Source organism: Euwallacea fornicatus, chromosome 1, assembly GCF_040115645.1.
Source record: "Euwallacea fornicatus isolate EFF26 chromosome 1, ASM4011564v1, whole genome shotgun sequence".
Lineage (NCBI taxonomy): Eukaryota > Metazoa > Arthropoda > Insecta > Coleoptera > Curculionidae > Euwallacea > Euwallacea fornicatus.
In genome coordinates this window covers 3,161,149-3,178,872 of record NC_089541.1, presented here as the reverse complement: position 1 = coordinate 3,178,872, position 17,724 = coordinate 3,161,149, and the positions used below count along the sequence as shown (strand labels likewise).

The 17,724-nt window shown below is 35.4% G+C and overlaps 3 protein-coding genes across 4 annotated transcripts; 2 read left to right on the top strand and 1 right to left on the bottom strand.

Annotated features, from left to right (window-relative positions):
* Window positions 1–1,817: 1,817 nt before the first annotated feature.
* Window positions 1,818–11,120, top strand: LOC136344904 (nuclear factor related to kappa-B-binding protein). Of its 2 annotated transcripts, none has more exons than XM_066292919.1 (16): window positions 1,818–3,125; window positions 4,475–5,195; window positions 5,245–5,490; window positions 6,146–6,263; window positions 6,313–6,623; window positions 6,680–6,965; window positions 7,017–7,202; window positions 7,253–7,540; window positions 7,596–7,856; window positions 7,993–8,185; window positions 8,249–8,377; window positions 8,430–8,634; window positions 8,688–8,988; window positions 9,041–9,245; window positions 9,743–9,946; window positions 10,678–11,120. In XM_066292919.1, exons 1-16 carry the CDS (start codon window positions 2,231–2,233, stop codon window positions 10,794–10,796), a joined length of 4,668 nt encoding a protein of 1,555 aa, XP_066149016.1. In that variant the 5' UTR covers window positions 1,818–2,230; the 3' UTR covers window positions 10,797–11,120. The 2 variants fall into 2 exon arrangements, with proteins under 2 accessions (XP_066149016.1, XP_066148931.1); XM_066292834.1 differs by having other exon boundaries at window positions 7,981–8,185.
* Window positions 11,121–11,431: 311 nt separating this feature from the next.
* On the top strand, window positions 11,432–13,902 carry LOC136338961 (arylalkylamine N-acetyltransferase 1-like). The gene is made up of 4 exons (XM_066281807.1): window positions 11,432–11,803; window positions 12,425–12,646; window positions 12,815–13,084; window positions 13,257–13,902. Exons 2-4 carry the CDS (start codon window positions 12,434–12,436, stop codon window positions 13,428–13,430), a joined length of 657 nt encoding a protein of 218 aa, XP_066137904.1. The 5' UTR covers window positions 11,432–11,803; window positions 12,425–12,433; the 3' UTR covers window positions 13,431–13,902.
* An 855-nt stretch (window positions 13,903–14,757) lies between these two features.
* Window positions 14,758–17,371, bottom strand: LOC136350563 (TLC domain-containing protein 5-like). The gene is made up of 3 exons (XM_066302413.1): window positions 17,194–17,371; window positions 16,922–17,142; window positions 14,758–16,869 (listed from the first exon to the last, which is right to left on the bottom strand). Exons 1-3 carry the CDS (start codon window positions 17,343–17,345, stop codon window positions 16,496–16,498), a joined length of 747 nt encoding a protein of 248 aa, XP_066158510.1. The 5' UTR covers window positions 17,346–17,371; the 3' UTR covers window positions 14,758–16,495.
* Between the last annotated feature and the right edge of the window lie 353 nt (window positions 17,372–17,724).

Genomic DNA, 17,724 nt, shown 5'->3' with positions numbered 1-17,724 from the left:
GATATAAATGTCTCGATATAGGGCATTTGTTGTAAACAAACCTTTTTTTGTTTGCTTGGTTGGTATGCAAACTGACAAATATATTTAGTACAAATCAAGTCCTTGAACAAATAACAATATATTATTTCATTGTGCTAAAAATATCGAATTTTGTAACACAAAATGATAATTTGCGGAAAGCATTAATTTTTTGTTTTCATTTGAAGAAAGTGCTCCAGAGTCGCATCGAATGCTTGTCGAGGCATATGGTGATTATGCTTTATCAGAAGCTACATGCAAAAGATGGTATCAACGATTCAGAAATAACAATTTTGATGTGCAAAATGAAGAACGTGGCAGACAACCAAAAAAGTTTGAAGACGTCGAACTGCAATCAATATTCGATGAAGATGACACTTTAAGTCAAAAGCAAATGGCAGAAATGTTAAATGTTGCACAACAAACAATGTCTGATTGTTTAAAAGCTATGGGAAAGATCCAAAAGTGTGGAAAATGGGTGCCGCATGAATTGAATGAAAGACAGATGGAGAACCGAAAAAACACCTGTGAAATTTTGCTTCAAAGGCACGAAATAAAATCAGTTTTGCATCGAATTGTTACTGGAGATGAAAAATGGATTTATTTTCAAAATCCTAAACGGAAAAAATCATGGGTTGATTCGGGACAACCATCAACATCGACTGCAAAACCTGATTGATTCGGCTAGAAGGCAATGTTGCGTGTTTGGTGGGATCAAAAAGGTGTGGTGCACCACGAGGTTTTAAAACCTGGTGCAACTGTTAATACTGTTCGCTACCGATAACAATTGATTAATTTAAACAATGCATTGATCGAAAAACGATCAGAATGGGCCAGAAAACACGGGAAGGTAATTTTGCTCCATGGCAACGCACCTGCATACAAAGCAACAACGGTTCAGGATACCATCAAAACACTTAGCTGGGAGTTGCTACCCCATCCGCCGTATTCACCAGACTTGGTTCCTTCGGATTACCATTTGTTTTCATCGATGGGACACGCATTGGTTAAGCAGCACTTCGATTCCTACGAAGAAGTAGAAAATTGGGTGTCTAATTGGTTTGATGCCAAAGAGGCATATTTCTATTGGCGTTGTATCCATAAATTACCAAAAAGGTGGTCAAAATGTGTAGAAAGCAATGGTCAATATTTTGAATATATTTTTTTTCTTTCCTTGTTAAAATTGGTGTTTTATTTTTACAAAATAGCGCTCATTTCATACCGGTAGACCTAATATTAACCCCGTATTAAATCGACATCCAGATAAATACTTAATAAAAATGTTTTTTTGATGCTTCACTGTTATCAAATTTATTAATTCTATTATAGTGCGTACAAATCTTGAAAAAACATCTTATAATAATCGATATTATGAGTCAACAATAATATAAGTGTAAAATTGTAATATATTTACCATTGAAGTAACAGTACTACAAAAATAATTCAAATAATACAATATTTTGCGAAACTCACGTATTTATGTTTGTTTTGCTATAAGATTTCCCGAAGTTTTTGAGATAGTATTAAATTTTTAATTATTTTCGCATAAAATAATTATCTTTTTATTTAAAATGATACTTTTATTAAAATATATCTTAAATGTTGCAAATGAGAAAAAAATTAATTACATAATATTATCATTCATCTTGATATAAGAAAAAAATATTTGATCAAAATGATTATTGTATCAATCTTGTCTAGTATGACACAAATTACCGCGGAATTGAATTTCGCTACCGCCATCCATTAGTCTATGGCTTAAATCCTTTCGATCCTCCAAATCCGATATGTCAGGCCTTTCACTTCATGCGTCACGAAAAATGACGGCCGAACTGGAAATGGTTATGCGAATGCGTTGTTTTGGCTATTTTTCTTTACTACCGCGGCTTGGCATTAGATATTTTCGATTCAGGCGTGTCCCACATAAATTACCGCAAACGGAGTGCGTCTGGAATTTCAGCAAAAGTTCTTCGTTGGATCGATTCGAGGACTGCCAAAGCCGGCATGTCTACCCCTCTGCACCCCCTTGAGGTTGTTTGTAAATAGACGCGAGAGCATCTATCTCGGCCTCAAAAAGCCCCGGTTCCTACTGAACAGCACCTTTGGATTATAGCCAGCGTATCACGGATTTCATTAATGATAATTGCTGTAAATAACTGCGCGAAACGCTCTAGTCTAAATGTAACCTTACATAAGTAGGACTAATAACAACATGACTAGTTCTGAATCTGAGGACACGGGGTCCTCAGACTACTCAAGTGATTCAAGTGATGAGGACGGGATGGAGTCTGCGTACGCTGGAGGCACTAAACTGCAATTGCCTCAAGGATTATGTGAAAGACGTGATATATTCAATGAGTTTTTTACAGTAGACCTCTGGAACTCCTTCTCTGATGAGCACAAAGAACACTTGCAGACCTTCTTGCCCAATTTCCCAGGAAATGACGATTTGGAAAAGACCAAAACTCTGCAAAGACTGTTTGATTTTGACAATTTTTGGTTTTCAAATCCTCTGAGTAAATTTTTTGAGGATCTTAAAGCTGGGTATTTCCGGCCAGAAATTGCTCGAATGAGGAAGTTAATTCATAAAAAAGAAAAAGATGAAGCTAAATTGAGGCATAAGAAGTATCGGAAGCAATTGAAGATTGATGTGCTTGAATCTCAAAGTAAATTGCTAGGGCAGATAAAACAGGTTCCGCCAGGACATGAACCTAAGCAGGAAAAGCGGAACATTGATTTGGATAGTGAGTACATTTATTCGAGAACAAAAAGGAAATACTTTCAAACACTGCTGAATATTAAAAACAAAGTTAATGAGACAGATTTTTCTGCTGATGAGAACTATCCAGAAGGGCCTAGTTCTAGATTGCCTAGGAAGCAAAAGAGACATTTGAACAGCATTAGGACTAGCTTAAATAGCACTAAAGAGAAGCTTTTTAAATCTACTACAGTGGGTAAGATTAACAGCCTCTCAATTGACTTAGAGAAGTACATAACATCATATCAAAATCCTTTTTATATAAATGATGAGGTGTATAGAAATGTGTTGCATCAACATAAGAAGAGGAAATTGGAAAACTGTGATGATCCAGAGCTGAATGTGGATGGTATGTATATACCCAGGTATATGATTATGTATAAATTAATTTTTCATTAATAAAGTGCATTACACCACCGGAGGAGACAGTTTAATTTGTTTTGCATTATTTTTAATTTAAAAAACTTTATTGTGTATAACTCATCTGCAATATCTTTCCTATTTGTGATAACATTGCCCACATTAATTTCTGGCTGCCTTAGTAGATTGGTAACCAGTTGTTTCGAAATTCCACTAGCTGATACTGTAGTGTTATTGTTAAGTAATTTTACCAAATACTAATTAGGGATGTATTATGTTCAAAATTGAAATATTTTTTTCGTAACTGTTCTCTTACATAAAGTAAATATTTTTCTCTTATTGTGATCATAGTGAGCCTTAATTGTAATACCCATATATTTATTTTTCTGCATATAAATATTTAAACATTTATATAATAAATAGCAAATACATTGAACGCTAGAAAGTTTTGATAAATACCTAAATTGATTTACAATATTTTCAAGAAACGTGTTCATGTTAACGTAAGCCAGAAATTCCCTGTAAATTAGGCGATAATATTAAATAAAATAATATATGATAGAGATTCGTTAGGTATTGTTTCAATATTCATCGAAGTTTTCTAGCCATGGCTTCTGACGATGCCTCGTCCGTTGTATTAGAACAAGTCATCTCGCTGGACTTGTGGACCAGGATCCCCTGAATAAATATGTATAATAGACCGAAATAGTTGTCGCCATAGCAAATATCAATATGCACATGTGTTAGCAATTTCTAACACCACCTGTGGGAGGAAAAACAAATGGATGATGGACATAATGCATTGAACCACTCTTGTCAAAAGAACTATTTATAGTAGCATGCTACTGTATTCAATTCGGCAACGTGCCAATAACTTACTCACCTGCATGTTTACAAAATAGTAGGAAGATGTTGATTTCTATAACAAGTTTCAAGAAATTAACACTAAATCTCAAAAATATTTTGTGATTTTCGCTGCGATTATTTGTGCTTAATCCCTGGTTGGGTAAATTAGTATTTTTTATTTTTTCGTATATGGTTCATGGTCGTGGAAAAAATGGTGTACATAACTCGCAAGCAAGTTTCTTAACACACTAACGTGTTTGCTGCCCTTACTTACGGCTTACCCAATATTCCACCCTCTTGGGTTGAGAGTTACTCTTTTCATTTGTTATGGACATAGATATTTCTTTATATGTAAGCGTATTGTAAGAAAATTGAGTATATTCAGTAATTTATTATTTCAATTCTTGTATTGTAATCAATTGTGATGGCTCAAATTTTGCTGAAAATAGTTTTTTTAACACTATAAAAAATAATAAATAAATCCTTTTTCAGGAATTTCCATGTCTGACGTAATACGACGCACTCAACTACCCTTCATGAAAAAATTCCCAGTAAAGCCCTCTCCAATAGAATCGAAACCTATATTAAAAAAGAAAATAAGGAAAGAGCCAGAACATCGAATATCCTCAGAAACTCCTGTATTATTTGTCAGCAAAACCTCCAATTCTATCGCCAACACACACAGTTCCAATTCAGAATCAGATTCTGACTCCATTATAGATGCAGTTACAGTGCCAACAACTGCAAGTACATTTATGAGTGAAACTTTATTGAGTGCATCCATTAAAGGGTCAGCACCTTGTAAAATTAAAGAGGAAGTAAAAATTGAGCCTTTAGATATAGAGTCTGTTGAAGAGACTATAGAAGCGGTTCAGAGCGTACAGCACATGACCCCCCCTCAAAGCCTCCTTGACAGCCCATCAATTGGGACTATGATGACATCGAGTTATGGAGAAATAACTCCTATTAAAATGGAGGACTTGGAGACTATTGATATAATGAACACTCCGATTGAGTTGGATAATTCTGAAATAGATATTATGGAATTGAGCATTAAACCAGAGTTAATGCAGGACACTCATTCAAATTTTTTTGCCCTTATTAGGGATGTTATTTGCTCAACTAATGAGCACAGAATGAACATGTACACTTTGCAAGAAAGATTGAAAGCATGGCAGGAAAATCCTATAAGTCCTTTAAATGATTGGTATAGGTAAGTTCAATTGTTGTTTAAGAGAAAAATTTCTTATAATTATCAACAGTTACGTTGATAATTGGATAAACATTCTGCCCTCGGCAATAACGTTTTTGTGCGGCAACGCCTCGGAGCAGCCAGACGACTTTGTGCCCTACATGGAATACAAATTGAATTTGGATGTATATCAGTGGATTGGAGCAGGCAGAGATTCCGACCAACTATTGCTCAATTTGTGTAATTTTTGGCTGCAGCATAGGACCGAAAGCAAGCTTACGAAGCCCATTGATGTTGAACTAGATATTGCTGATCGGTAAGTTGGATGTTAATGAATGAAAGGGAGTACCGAGAGATTTCTTTGAATGAGAAGAAAAAGCAATGGTACAAATTGAGAAATATTTAATGGAAATTGGAGATTTATTTGTTGATTTTTTAATAATAAGATTCATGTCAAAAAATTAAATTTAAAAGAGTAAAATGAGCTCTTGACAATAGCGATGCACATTTTCAATTAAAGATAGTTTAATTCAAGTTTAGTATTAAATAAGTAATTTAATTGAAAGTTTCACATTCACCATTAAGTGTAATGCTCAACGAAATAAGTCTCCTTGTCGCCGATTTCAAATAATTTCAGGTTGAATTCTTTATAGCGGGTTTATTATTAATTGTAAGAGAAAAAGTTACGGTTCTACAAATTTTTGAAGTTCTTTTTAATTTTTTCAGTTTTTATTAGTCAGTTGTTAACAATTTGGTAAATTTTTTATGATTTTGCAGATTTTTGCAACTTCAGAGTATTCTTTTAAATTCTGTCAATTTTTCGAAATTATGCAAATTTTTTACTATGCATTTTTCAAAATACCATTAATTTTTGTTATTAAATTTTAGGTAAGTAAGGATTTAACAAAGCTCGCGAGTTTTTTCATTGTACATTAGCTTGTTAAATAATTTCTTTCCTTCTCTTTTTCTAGGGATAGTACCCCGCCTCCTCCTCGATGTCCCACCACCTGGACAGTTCGAAAAGCCACTTCAGACGAAATAAAAGATTACCGCGAACAAGAGAGAAGAAGATACGACAATCCTCATAAGGTTGTTTTCAACTTTTTACGCATCTTTAATTTCAAATTATCGCTTCCAGGCTTTTACTTTCCGTTGCAACGGTTATGAGTCGGTCGTAGGGCCTCTCAAAGGTATCTACTATCCCCCTGCTAACTCCAAAGCCAGAGGTCACAATATGTTAAACGCAGACCGTCCCAATTTTGTTACTATTTTGTCTTTGGTTCGAGACGCCACTGCGCGCTTGCCCAACGGAGAGGGTACTAGAGCGGATATTTGCGAACTTTTGAAGTCTTCCCAATATATTTCTAGTAGCGCTGCTGATAATATTTTGCAATCTGTCGTATCTGGTGCTTTGGATCGTATGCACACTCAATGGGATCCCTGCGTCAAGTGAGTTTGTTATATTTATTGATGATATGACTTTTGTTTCTACCTGGAAACGTCAGATATTGCCAGAAAAGGAAAATTTGGATTTATCTTCATCGGCATCGCACAGAGGACGATTTTGAACGTATCCATCAGCATTATCAAGGGGTGCAAAAAGTGAAGAAAAACAGCAGGAAATCCCCAGCTAAGCCAAAAACTCCGAAGGCTGAGAAAGTGCCTAAGAACCAAAAACAACAAAAGGGTGTTGTAACAGCCCCTCCTCCTGCAGACTTATCAGCAAAGGAGCAAATTGTTGTTGAGGATCTTAAGGAGGAAATTGTGGTTGATAGTCCTTCTAATGTTAAAGTATTGTACAATCATTTTAGTTGGCTTTTATTTGTATTAAGTGTGTTGTAGGAGGTTCCAGAAGTTAATGTCATGGCGGAGCCTGTAAATGCGGAAGTAATTGCTGTGACTAAACCTACTCCTGCTCGCAGAACTAGTCAATTGCAAGCAAAAGAAATTATTTCCACTACTCCAGGCCTAATTCCCACTAAAGGCACTAGTCTCTTGCTCAGCAACAACCTTCCCAAGCAACAAGAAGTAATAATTAGAATTACAACGTATTTTGCTGTTTCTAAATCCTCTTCCAGCCTTCCCAGCAACCTCCGCCAATTACCGCATCAATAAAAGTGCAGTCTTTAGTCACCAAGCGCGAGTCTTTGGATGAAGAAGCTCCGGAATTGATGCAAATCCGCGTTGCCAGCCCCTTAGGTGTCCTTAAAAGCTCAGCTAAAGCCCCAATGGTGAAAATCGTCTCACCTTCGCAGGGGAAGTCCGTCATTATCCCCACATCAAACCCACAAATCCTTAAACAAATCCAAGAGAGACCTTTGAAGGCCCAACAGTTTTTGCAGGGGCTTGCCATTCAGTCTAAACAGGTTAAGAGATTTAAAAAATCTCAAATGTTATTCCTGACTTAAACATTATTTTTAGCAACAAAAAACTGTGGTTAAAAACTCGGTTGAAGGAAGCGATGGTGAATCAGTAAAACAGATGGAGAAAAATAAGATACCAGTCAATATTCAGCAGCAAATTGTGCAGGGATTGACTGCGCAGCAGCTGCAGAATATTAAGAATGTAACATTGCTGCGCGCTAATAGTCCAGCGGCTAGTACCAGTGCGCAAAGCGGACTAGAGGCTACTGCTGAGGGTGTCGGTCAGGGAGGCGCACCGAAGATTGCGGGACATACCGAGGTGAGTTCATATCAGGGTTATTAGTATAAGTACACAACACGGTACAAGAACAACTACTGTTCTTGAGCCAATGAATTTACTCCAAAAATGTTCTCGCTGTTAATGAATTTATGTGCATACACAGCCCCATTTTCAGACGGTTCAACTGAAAACAACAGCGAATCTAACCACCGCCCAAACTCAACAAATCTTGCAAACTATTAAGCAAAAGTACCTTCCCAACGCCAACGTTCTCACTCCACAGCAGCAGGTGTTGCTAAAACAAAAAGGATGTGTGGTGCAATTACAAAAGACAACCCCTCTTGCTAAGGGTAGCCCCACAAGTTCAGGTTAGATTTATTTCTCATATTTCCAAAATTACTATTTTTGCATTAAACGAGGGTTATTTTAAGATGTGGGCAAAGCCATTTCGAGCAATCAAGTTCCAGTAGTTGCTAAAGTTCTCACGAATGCCGCAGGGCAAGTAATTTCCGTAGAAAGTCTTTTAGCCCATCAGAAAGCACATGGAAGTCTACCTCAAGGTCTGTTTTTTTTTGTGTAATTAAAGAAAGGGAAGTTTTGAATGGATTTTAGGTACAACCCTTCGAGTCCAAGGGGCAAAAGGAGCGCAGCAAAATGTGATACATTTGACCAGCACTACTAAACCCAATGCTATAGCTCACTTTGCAGTGGGAACTCAGAACAATTTAGTCGCCCTCACTCAGCCGAAACTTGTAGTCGCTTCCCAAACGACTACAATTACTACCAATGTAACGCAGTCAAAACCTCAGATTGCTCGGTAATAATGACCGAAATCAACTGTATTTTTTTGTAAGAAAAACGTTATTATAGAACGGTGGCAAGTGCGCGAACCCAACAAGCAACCTCGAAAACTCCGAATCTTACTCATCAGCAATTGGTCAATGCGAAAATTATCCCCTCAGACGGTCAAAAAGTGGTGCAACCAAAAGTGTTGGTTCAAGGCCAAAAAGCTCCATCAAAGGTTACTGGACGTACAGTGCCGGCATTTGGTGGGGGGCTGCGGATGCTCAACACAGCTAATTTAAATTTGACTACATTGGATGGAAAGCCAGTTTTGTTGGCGAGTAAGACAGGGATTCAGAGTTTGCATGGGCAGAATGTGATCGTTCAGGTGTGTAGAGGTTTTGTTTCCGAATTTAGAGACTGAGTTTTTGCCCATCTAGACTCATCCGGCGTCCGCTTCAAGCAGCTCTTCGCTGATGTTGCAAGCCAAGAAGCCAGCTAATCAGGGAGCACAGGCCACTACGGGAGTTATTAGTCAGGGGGGGAATATTGTTTTCAGTTCCACTGCTTTGAAAAATCAACAATTGCTGTTTTCGGCGGGGCAATCGAAGACCGGGGGTGCGAGTACGGCTACCACACAAGCCGGTAAGCCATTTTTACAATTACATATAATTAACAAATTTTTTTGTGTATCTTGAAAACTGGAGGAGGAGGTATTATAACCTCGTTGGAACAGGGATATAAAATTTGTCGAGACGATAATTTTGATATATTTTTAAGCCATTGGTTCCGTATATATCGATAATTAAAGTTAAGAGAGTAAAAATTTGTAAAAACGTGTCGAAAAATAGTTGTTACTTGAAATATTTTCGAAAAAAAATTGCTGTTGTTTTCCATTGTAATTAATAAATGTAGGTCGTATATCGACCCCCGGCAGTCTCGTAAAGAAGTGTAAAATATTGAAAATATAGCTAACAGCATTAACCGAGGTCCTTAAAAAATTCTTTCCTTCTTGGAATGAAACTGGTTTAAGTATAGTAGCAATGTGCAAATTTCGAAATTAGTTTCGGGAACATTTTCTCAGGATTTGTTTAAAATACACGGAATGACGATATTTACTCGAGAAGTAAAATTTCCCCTAGGTCACATTGTGTTGGGAAATCAACCAATTCGACTGCAAACCAATACGGCAAGTGGTGGACAAAGGGTGGTATTGGCCAGTCAAGGTCAAGGAGGTCAAATCCTAGCTCAGCAAATCCTTTTACCTGCCGGATTTCAGGGGACTGCGATCAACATTAAGTCTCTACAAGGGGTGAAAGTCATACCGATTGCTCAAAATCAAAAGGGTAAGATTGTCTAGGAAACAAAACAGCCTATAAAGTTGGAACAATTAAATAATACATACCTTTAATTTGCGGAATTGAATAAAAGATTAATTTTCTGTAAGAAATATAGATCCATATGTTGACTTTGAATGACTTTTTGAACCCAAATCTAATTTCTTGCTTATTTTCTTGAACTATCTGCTTTATTTTATGACGACTTGTGATTAATTTGATGCTCTATGTGACTGTAATGATCAACTGCCACCAGTAGAATTTCCACAAAGAAAATTAGCGTGCAAAGTTTTATTTTATAATTTTATTACTTATTTCAGATCCATTGTTCCCTTTTTACGTAAACGCGAAAAAATTATAAACTTAATTAAATAACCGAGAGTTGTTTTTTTAACGATGCCTTAACTTAATTCTCCTTAATGAACAACTTTCAGTTTTCTCCTTTGAGGCTACGGAATAACGGTTTAATTCCAGAAGATAACATTTTTAATTGGGAAGTTCAGGAAATATTGTGGCAAAAAAAGGAGAGAGGTTTTTTGTTAAGAGGGTTTTAAGTTATTTTTTCTGTTTCGTGCCTCAAATTGTACCGAAAATGTCTTTTTTATAATAAAGGAGTTAGTTAGGGACTTAAAATATCAACAATAAACATTAGTCATAAACATTTTTTTTACGTCGCATTAATACCTGAATTTTCTATATATTTTTTTTCCATTAAAGACTTGAAGAGTAATTTTTTGTAGGACAAAGTCGTCAAATCGTAGCCAAAGTTATGAGCCCCAGTATAGTCAAACAATCCACCCAATCGCCCTCAGTGCAACTGCAAGAATCCGTCACAATTCACAGCTCTGAAAGCGAATAATGAGCATTTGTTTTTAATTGTTTTCGACTATTATTCAAAAACAATATATTATAACTTGGTGAGCGTCCTCAATGGTGTATTAAAAGCAAATAATTTTTCTTATAGTGTAATTATAGAGCAAGTTTAATATAGATAATAGTGTCCTAGATTTACATACCGGTCCCTATTTATCAGTTATATGCAACAGATTTGTATACTTCCTGTTACTTTTATTTTACATAGGGGAAATCAACTCGTGTTTTGTATATAATTCAATTTTGAGGATGGTTTTCCTTTTGCATGTGTCTCAGTTCTCACTTAATAAAAAATTGATCGTATACATGAGTTTTTAGTTTTATTTTCTGAACTTCGCAATCCTGACATCTAGAGCTGCGGAAAAATCTTATACATAAAATCGAGGCGGATTGATCATTTATTCTTTTATAACATTTGCGAGTAACGTTTCCCACAGAAGTATTTCGCACTAACTGATTGAAGGAGCTCATCAAATTGAATCAAATCGCTGAAAATCTCTGCAAAACTATTGAAACACACCTCGTTTCACATAAAATGTTGGCATAGCAACCCTTTTATGTACATACAACAAACTTCAATACTATAATCTATCTAAATGTAGTTAGCCCTTTATTCTTCAACTCATATATTATTTCCCCCTAAAAAGACATTCTTAACGTTAGTATAGCAGATATTACTTCAAGCGCGCCCATAATAAGTCTCCTATGATTGAGAAAATTTGTTCATTAAGTGATTAACTGGCAAAACCTGCTTTCCCCACTGGGAAGATTTTAATTAAAAGCCTGTACCATTGTTGACTGCAGTCTCATTAGACGTCCAAGTCAATTATCACGAAATTTTCCGGAGGAAGGTCCGATTTGTGCGGCGCGGCGCAGATGGGGCCGTTGCTATAGGAGCAACAGGACCGATGATCCAGATATTTAGATCTGCTGCTCCGAATAGAGTGCAGTGAGTCTCTCACGAAACAAGTCAGCGCTCGTGAAAAGTTATAGGTAAGAGTCTCTATTTTTTTTTCATATTTAGAGCCATTCTCTAGGAGATTAAATGTAATAAAGTGAGACAGTTATATGAAAGTGTCAATTGAGGCTAATTGCTGTATGCTTGGATGTGTGTGGTTTTAATTAATGTTTGATTAGAGATGCGCTGCAATGCGGTAATAGTAATGGAAAATTAAAGTTTTATTACTCTAACTTATTTGTATTTATTTTAGTCGTAGATGCCTAATAAAAACAATGATTTTAAATCATTTTGGTTAAGATGAATTAACGATAGTTAAAGTTAGGAAAAAAGGAACCAAATTCAAGATAATTTTAGTTAGAGTCGGAAAGTTTACATTTATCAGTCACTATACTATTTCGTTTCTGTTAATTCATTTAGTTGTTTTCAAATTACGCTTCTATGTAAAATCGAAAAACATATTAAGGACAGTTGAGGTTGCGGATGTGTTTTAAAAACAAGAAAACAAATCGAACATTCAGACTGAAAAAGTCTGAAGTTCATACCTAGGAGCGACCCTTTTAAAATCTAATATCGATGATTCAATAGGGATTTAAACTCAAAACATCGTAGTTTTACAATATATAGTGTGTCCCATCTATACAACATTTCTTTAGGCTTAAATCATGTCCCACACTATGTTGGACTACGTTGTCATCCCCCCAACACGTTTCGATGCTGTAATCGACCATCTTCGGATCAATTTTCCGGATGAGCCCTTAAATGCATCAGTTGGATTATGTCTCCATGGTATTCCTTGTCCTTTATTGGAACACCATGACCTTAAAACCATGGAAGATGGATTTTCCATAATGGCGATTGATAAGGAGAATGAGAAGGTGACTTAAATTTCTGAATTGGAAATATTTCTTTTCCCCTCCAGGAATTCAATATCAGTGGTTTATTGCTAGGAAATTCCATTAAATGCCTTCCAGACATTCCCGGTCTCGAACAATCGGTATTGGGGATTAAATTACTTCTTCGAAACTCGTTCTAAATATTTTTAGATCGCCGGAGTTGCCTTAAATGGAGCCTCTAAAAAGGGCGAAACTGAGAAATCCATCGAAGAAATGAAAGACATCGACAACCTTCAGTACAGACGAATTTTTGGATTGCTCAATGAGGTGAACTTGGAACTTGATTTGTTTTCCAAGTATAACATAGACAAGATATTCGAAGTTAGAATATTGTCTGTGGATGCAGCTTATAGGGGAAAAGGCATCGCCAAAGAACTGTTTGCTCAAAGTGAAGCTGTTGCTCGAAAAAATGGATTCAAGGTAAGGGATTTTTGGAAAAAAATATCTGGATCGCCAGAAATACATAGATGGCGTTCTAGATATAGATATTGAACGGGTCTAATCAATATTCCTTCACTGAAATTGGGCTCGCAAACTAGAGGGCATTTTAAGTGATCGATAGTTCTCTAATTTTGCTTTATTGAATTTTCAGCTTATGAAAACAGACGCAACGAGTCTCTTCACTCAAAAAGTGGCTGAAAGTCAGGAATTTTGGGTTGAAAAGTCAGTAAACTACCACGACTACAAGGACGAACAGGGACGTAAGATTTACGACACGCGACCACCGCACTTCCACTACAAAGTAATGGCAAAAAAACTTGAATAATTCGCTTCTGAATATTTCCGTTACATGGAATTAGTCCTGATCTCATCTTGGTTCTGATAGTTATCTAAAGGCAAATGTTGATGCTGCTACTGCCATGCAGGATTCAACATTTCAAGTGAGATTTTTTAGAGAAAAATTCTCATTGTTATCCAGACGGCGACGTTCTACGCTCTTGGAATTGGCATTTAACATGGGATTTGCTTCTGTAATAAATTATAAGAATGTCACTAGAAGCGATATAACCCAGATTGATATCATCGAGAAGTGGCTTGTAGAAGTTTAAAACTTCCAAAGCGGGAATTGATACGAAACACTTCTTTTCCACTTTCTGGAAAGTTTCCCTAAACGCATGCAAAGTGTCGTTGTCTGGATCGATCATTTATTAGTATAAGCTGTAAAGTTAACGAAACTTTTTTACTATGGCAATCTTGGGGTGTACAGTTTTTGATATGAGACAGACATGTAATAAATATTTTTCGAAAAAAATAGGTTCAGTATTATTTGAAACCTGAATTCCAAATTCCTATAAAAGCGCCGAAAGAATTTAGGATGATATGGTAAATATTGCTAGAGCTAATCTCAAAGAGTGAAGAAAAACTTTAAATTTGACCTACCTACATTCCATTGATTATTTGGAATTGTTCAGAATTTAAATTCAGGACCCTTATTCTCACGTGTTATGTGAATATTTCATATGTAGGAAAAGTGCCATTAAAACCCATACAATTTTAAGCTTTTGCGTTTCTACAGGTTAGAGTCTCATTATTCTCATGTAGGTGAGGTTAATCTCTCATGGTCTGAACCAGGCAAGATAAAATTTCATGAGTTTTTTGGCAATTAACAACACATGTTATTCCTCAAAGATTTTCTTGCAACACATGAGAATAAATACCTAAGGGGAGTTTTAGCTGAGAATATTTTGGTCGCAGTACTTAATTTATAATTTAAAAAATATTTATTTTGATAGAAAATTGCCACTTTCTTGATAACTTGGTGAATATAAAGTTTTTTGTACGATTACGGTGCATTGCTAATTTCTTACATTCCGTTTGAGTATAACGCCTCATATAGAAGTGTTAATACATAAAAAATGCTTTTATGTAAAGACCATTATCCTAGTAATTTTATAGATAAATCTTTTCACAATTTCGGACAGTTTATAATAAGACAAAATAAAAATAGATCTATTACTAACCTTTTTATACTATACATAGTCGGTATATCGGATCAAATAAAAATATTAAGAAATAAATTTAATGACAGAACAATTGTTAAGACAGAAAAAACAATACATTCAAGAAATACAAGGTCAAAACCATCAAATGAAAATGAACACACAAAAAGGTTATATAAAATTTCTAACGACTATGAAAATTTTTGAATACGTGAAACCTCTAGATTCTTAAAAAAATTTTTAAACATGTTAGCATGCTTTTGATACTGATCACATGAATAACACTTGGGTATCTGTGCTTTAGTAATAGGTCAACCTTGGGCATATATATTAAATTCAAAGATCAAATATCGATCACTTAGCACACATGAACCTTTTGGAATGATGGTATGATACTCATATCAACACTGATATTCCTTAACGATCGAAAAGATGAATTTTCAGAACGTTTCTCACATTTTACACTTTTACATTCCATATCTTTTAGTTAACTGTTAATTTTTTTTTTTTTTAAGTCCTCAAGACGGTGATAAATTGTTACTGAAATGCTAACAAGGGTTGTCATCTGAGCTCTTAGTAAAGGGCGAATGTTGTTGTCCGTTAGTTTTAACTGACAATAATATGCAATTCCACAATTTTAACAACCTTTATGTGCGCGTGAATTCTTATTTTTAAACAAAATAAAAGAAAAAAAAGATAATATGGTAGACAACTAATTTACGGTAATACCAAAGTTAGTTTTTTGACATGAGGGACACATGGTAGATGTATATTCTTGAATCTTTATTATTATTTATGTTCAATAATATTCAATGTTAACGTAACATCCAAACCTAATTATTATTCTTCTAAAATGAAATATATTTGACATATATACAAATGTTCCGTCATAAGAAAGTTCGCTTATTCGCTGTTATGAGGGCTTAGTTTACAAGTATGTATCATCATTTATTTTTAAAGCACATTCCCAACATTTCAAACTACTTTCCTTGATATTTTCGTAGTTAGTGCTATACACTTTCTACCATCTTCAACAGCTTATTCTACACTTTAAAACTTTTTTGGGATTTTCTTTGTTATCAACATTTTTAGCGGTACTTCAGAAAATTTATTTCGTAAATACAGTAAACAGTAGTAAAATGTATAGTAAATAAAATATTGAAAGTATATAATTTAGTAGTTTCAAAATAACGTTTTAGAGTGCAAATTGACGTCCACGTATGTATATAAGATTATGATAATTTCCCATAAAAATTTGTCTGCTCGCAATTTTGTCTTTGAGTTTAGTCAATTTTGTTCATACCCAGTGGTTGCAAAATAGTGCACTTAGGGGCAAAATGAAAAGTTTTTATTTCACAATTAATCGAAAACAAAATTAACATGGAAAGAAAGATTTGTTTTTAAATTTGAAAAAGCGGACTTGAAGAGATAACAGCCCATCCGAATTTGTACAACAATCAAAATTGAAGATTTAAGGACAATTTTATATGATGATAAGAGGTGAAATGCAGTACAACCTAACATTAAGAAAGGGGGGAAACTTCGCATTCATCAGCTTAATATGGAAAACTCATCGCAATTAGCGGGTCGGCCGTTAATTTTCCCATCTAATAACTTAATTACGAACCTAAATAACAGACCTACAGTATGGCAGAAGTTCTGAGGAAACTGTGTATACAGCCTCGGAATGGCTTTTGATAAAATATCTAGTTACACCGAGTTGCTACTGTTGAGCTGAATTATTCTCCGAATGGCTGGATCCTAATTAATGAGAACATTTTGAATAATTACCACGCAGGAGTAAGTATATTGTTGTCTAAATATGTAGTAACATTTCTTACTTCCAAATATCAACATTTCTATAATCTTTTTTCTGTGTTCTCTGCAAGTTTTACTTCCGAGCGTATTTCCTCAGACCGTATTTTATCATATCGAAGAGAAAAACCCAGGATATTGTATAAATTCCTAGAGACATAAAAATGAAATCCCAGTTGTTTTTGGGCTGCCTTAAGACAATGTTGAGTAAATACGAGCCTATTATAATCCTGATTGTTAAAAATATCACGAAAAACGTGGCTTCTGTGGAATTATACAGAGGGGTAGCCTGCATTCTTGCTGTCCGTAAAAACCATCTTACTTGCAAAAAAGGGTTGGTAATTTCCATGCTGCCAAGGGCACAAGTAGCTTGAGCCCCTGAGTAACCTTTGAAGATCATATTAGTTAGGGCGAACATGCAGAATACGTGATGGCACATCATAGTTTTGTCTAGAAATTTACATTCTTCTAATTTAGACATCTCATAAGATGTGTGTAATACCGGTTCTATTATACTCTAGCATCCACCAGGTATCATGGACGAAATACCCGAAACTAAAGGTCATAATGAAGGATTGAATGTAACTGGTCTTCCATTCTGGATGATCGAAGGGCCAGTCAAAAATAAAGCACTGATTGATGCCCAAAAAGGCGGATACAACGCCATGGATGCTGTTCAGTATTCGAACGCAGAATTCTGGAGAATATGTCGGTAGTAAGGATCTGAGATAATAAAGTGGACGTATAAATTATTAATATGTGCGTGAAAGGTACCTTAAGATCAAGTAAGAGATTCTCCAAAGGGCGGCACATATGATCATGCAAATTGGGCTTTCGTAGTTTATATAATCGTTATTGAAATAGAGATTATATTTAATTGGGTGGGATTGGGGGGAAGAGGCAATAATATCGTTCTCCTCTTGCATGTTTTTACCGATAGTTTCAATTTCTATTTGTCTGTCAAAAACTAACGGAATGGTGACAGCTTTTAAAATCAGTTATGTACAGATGTTTTCTATGGATACCTTAAAGCCAGATGGATTTGGGTACCCAAATCAGGAAAATGTCCGCAGGGGACGCATATAAATGAAAGTACATCCTTTCAAAACAAATTTGCGAAAGGAAAGTTTTATAAAAAGAAAGCTATAACCCTGGCAAAGCGTTTTTTCGGTCCGCTTAGCTTGAAAGTCAATTTGGGTTTCGATGTGATATGAATAAAATTGGGCGCCCGAACAGTTTTCCTTTGAAGTGGAAAGGAGAAGAATGATTTAGTTTATGCAGATTTAAATGAATATATGTTTATTC

Excerpts from the sequence above, each read along its gene's own strand:
- LOC136344904 (XM_066292834.1), top strand. The coding sequence starts at position 2,231 with ATGACTAGTTCTGAATCTGAGGACACGGGGTCCTCAGACTACTCAAGT. Across the intron at positions 3,126-4,474 it reads TCCAGAGCTGAATGTGGATG|GAATTTCCATGTCTGACGTA; the intron begins GTATGTATATAC and ends ATCCTTTTTCAG. Across the intron at positions 8,989-9,040 it reads GGCAGAATGTGATCGTTCAG|ACTCATCCGGCGTCCGCTTC; the intron begins GTGTGTAGAGGT and ends TTGCCCATCTAG.
- LOC136338961 (XM_066281807.1), top strand. The coding sequence starts at position 12,434 with ATGTCCCACACTATGTTGGACTACGTTGTCATCCCCCCAACACGTTTC. Across the intron at positions 12,647-12,814 it reads TTGATAAGGAGAATGAGAAG|ATCGCCGGAGTTGCCTTAAA; the intron begins GTGACTTAAATT and ends AAATATTTTTAG. Across the intron at positions 13,085-13,256 it reads CTCGAAAAAATGGATTCAAG|CTTATGAAAACAGACGCAAC; the intron begins GTAAGGGATTTT and ends TTGAATTTTCAG.
- LOC136350563 (XM_066302413.1), bottom strand. The coding sequence starts at position 17,345 with ATGCAAGAGGAGAACGATATTATTGCCTCTTCCCCCCAATCCCACCCA. Across the intron at positions 17,143-17,193 it reads ATCTCTTACTTGATCTTAAG|ATCCTTACTACCGACATATT; the intron begins GTACCTTTCACG and ends TTATTATCTCAG. Across the intron at positions 16,870-16,921 it reads GCTAGAGTATAATAGAACCG|ACAAAACTATGATGTGCCAT; the intron begins GTATTACACACA and ends GTAAATTTCTAG.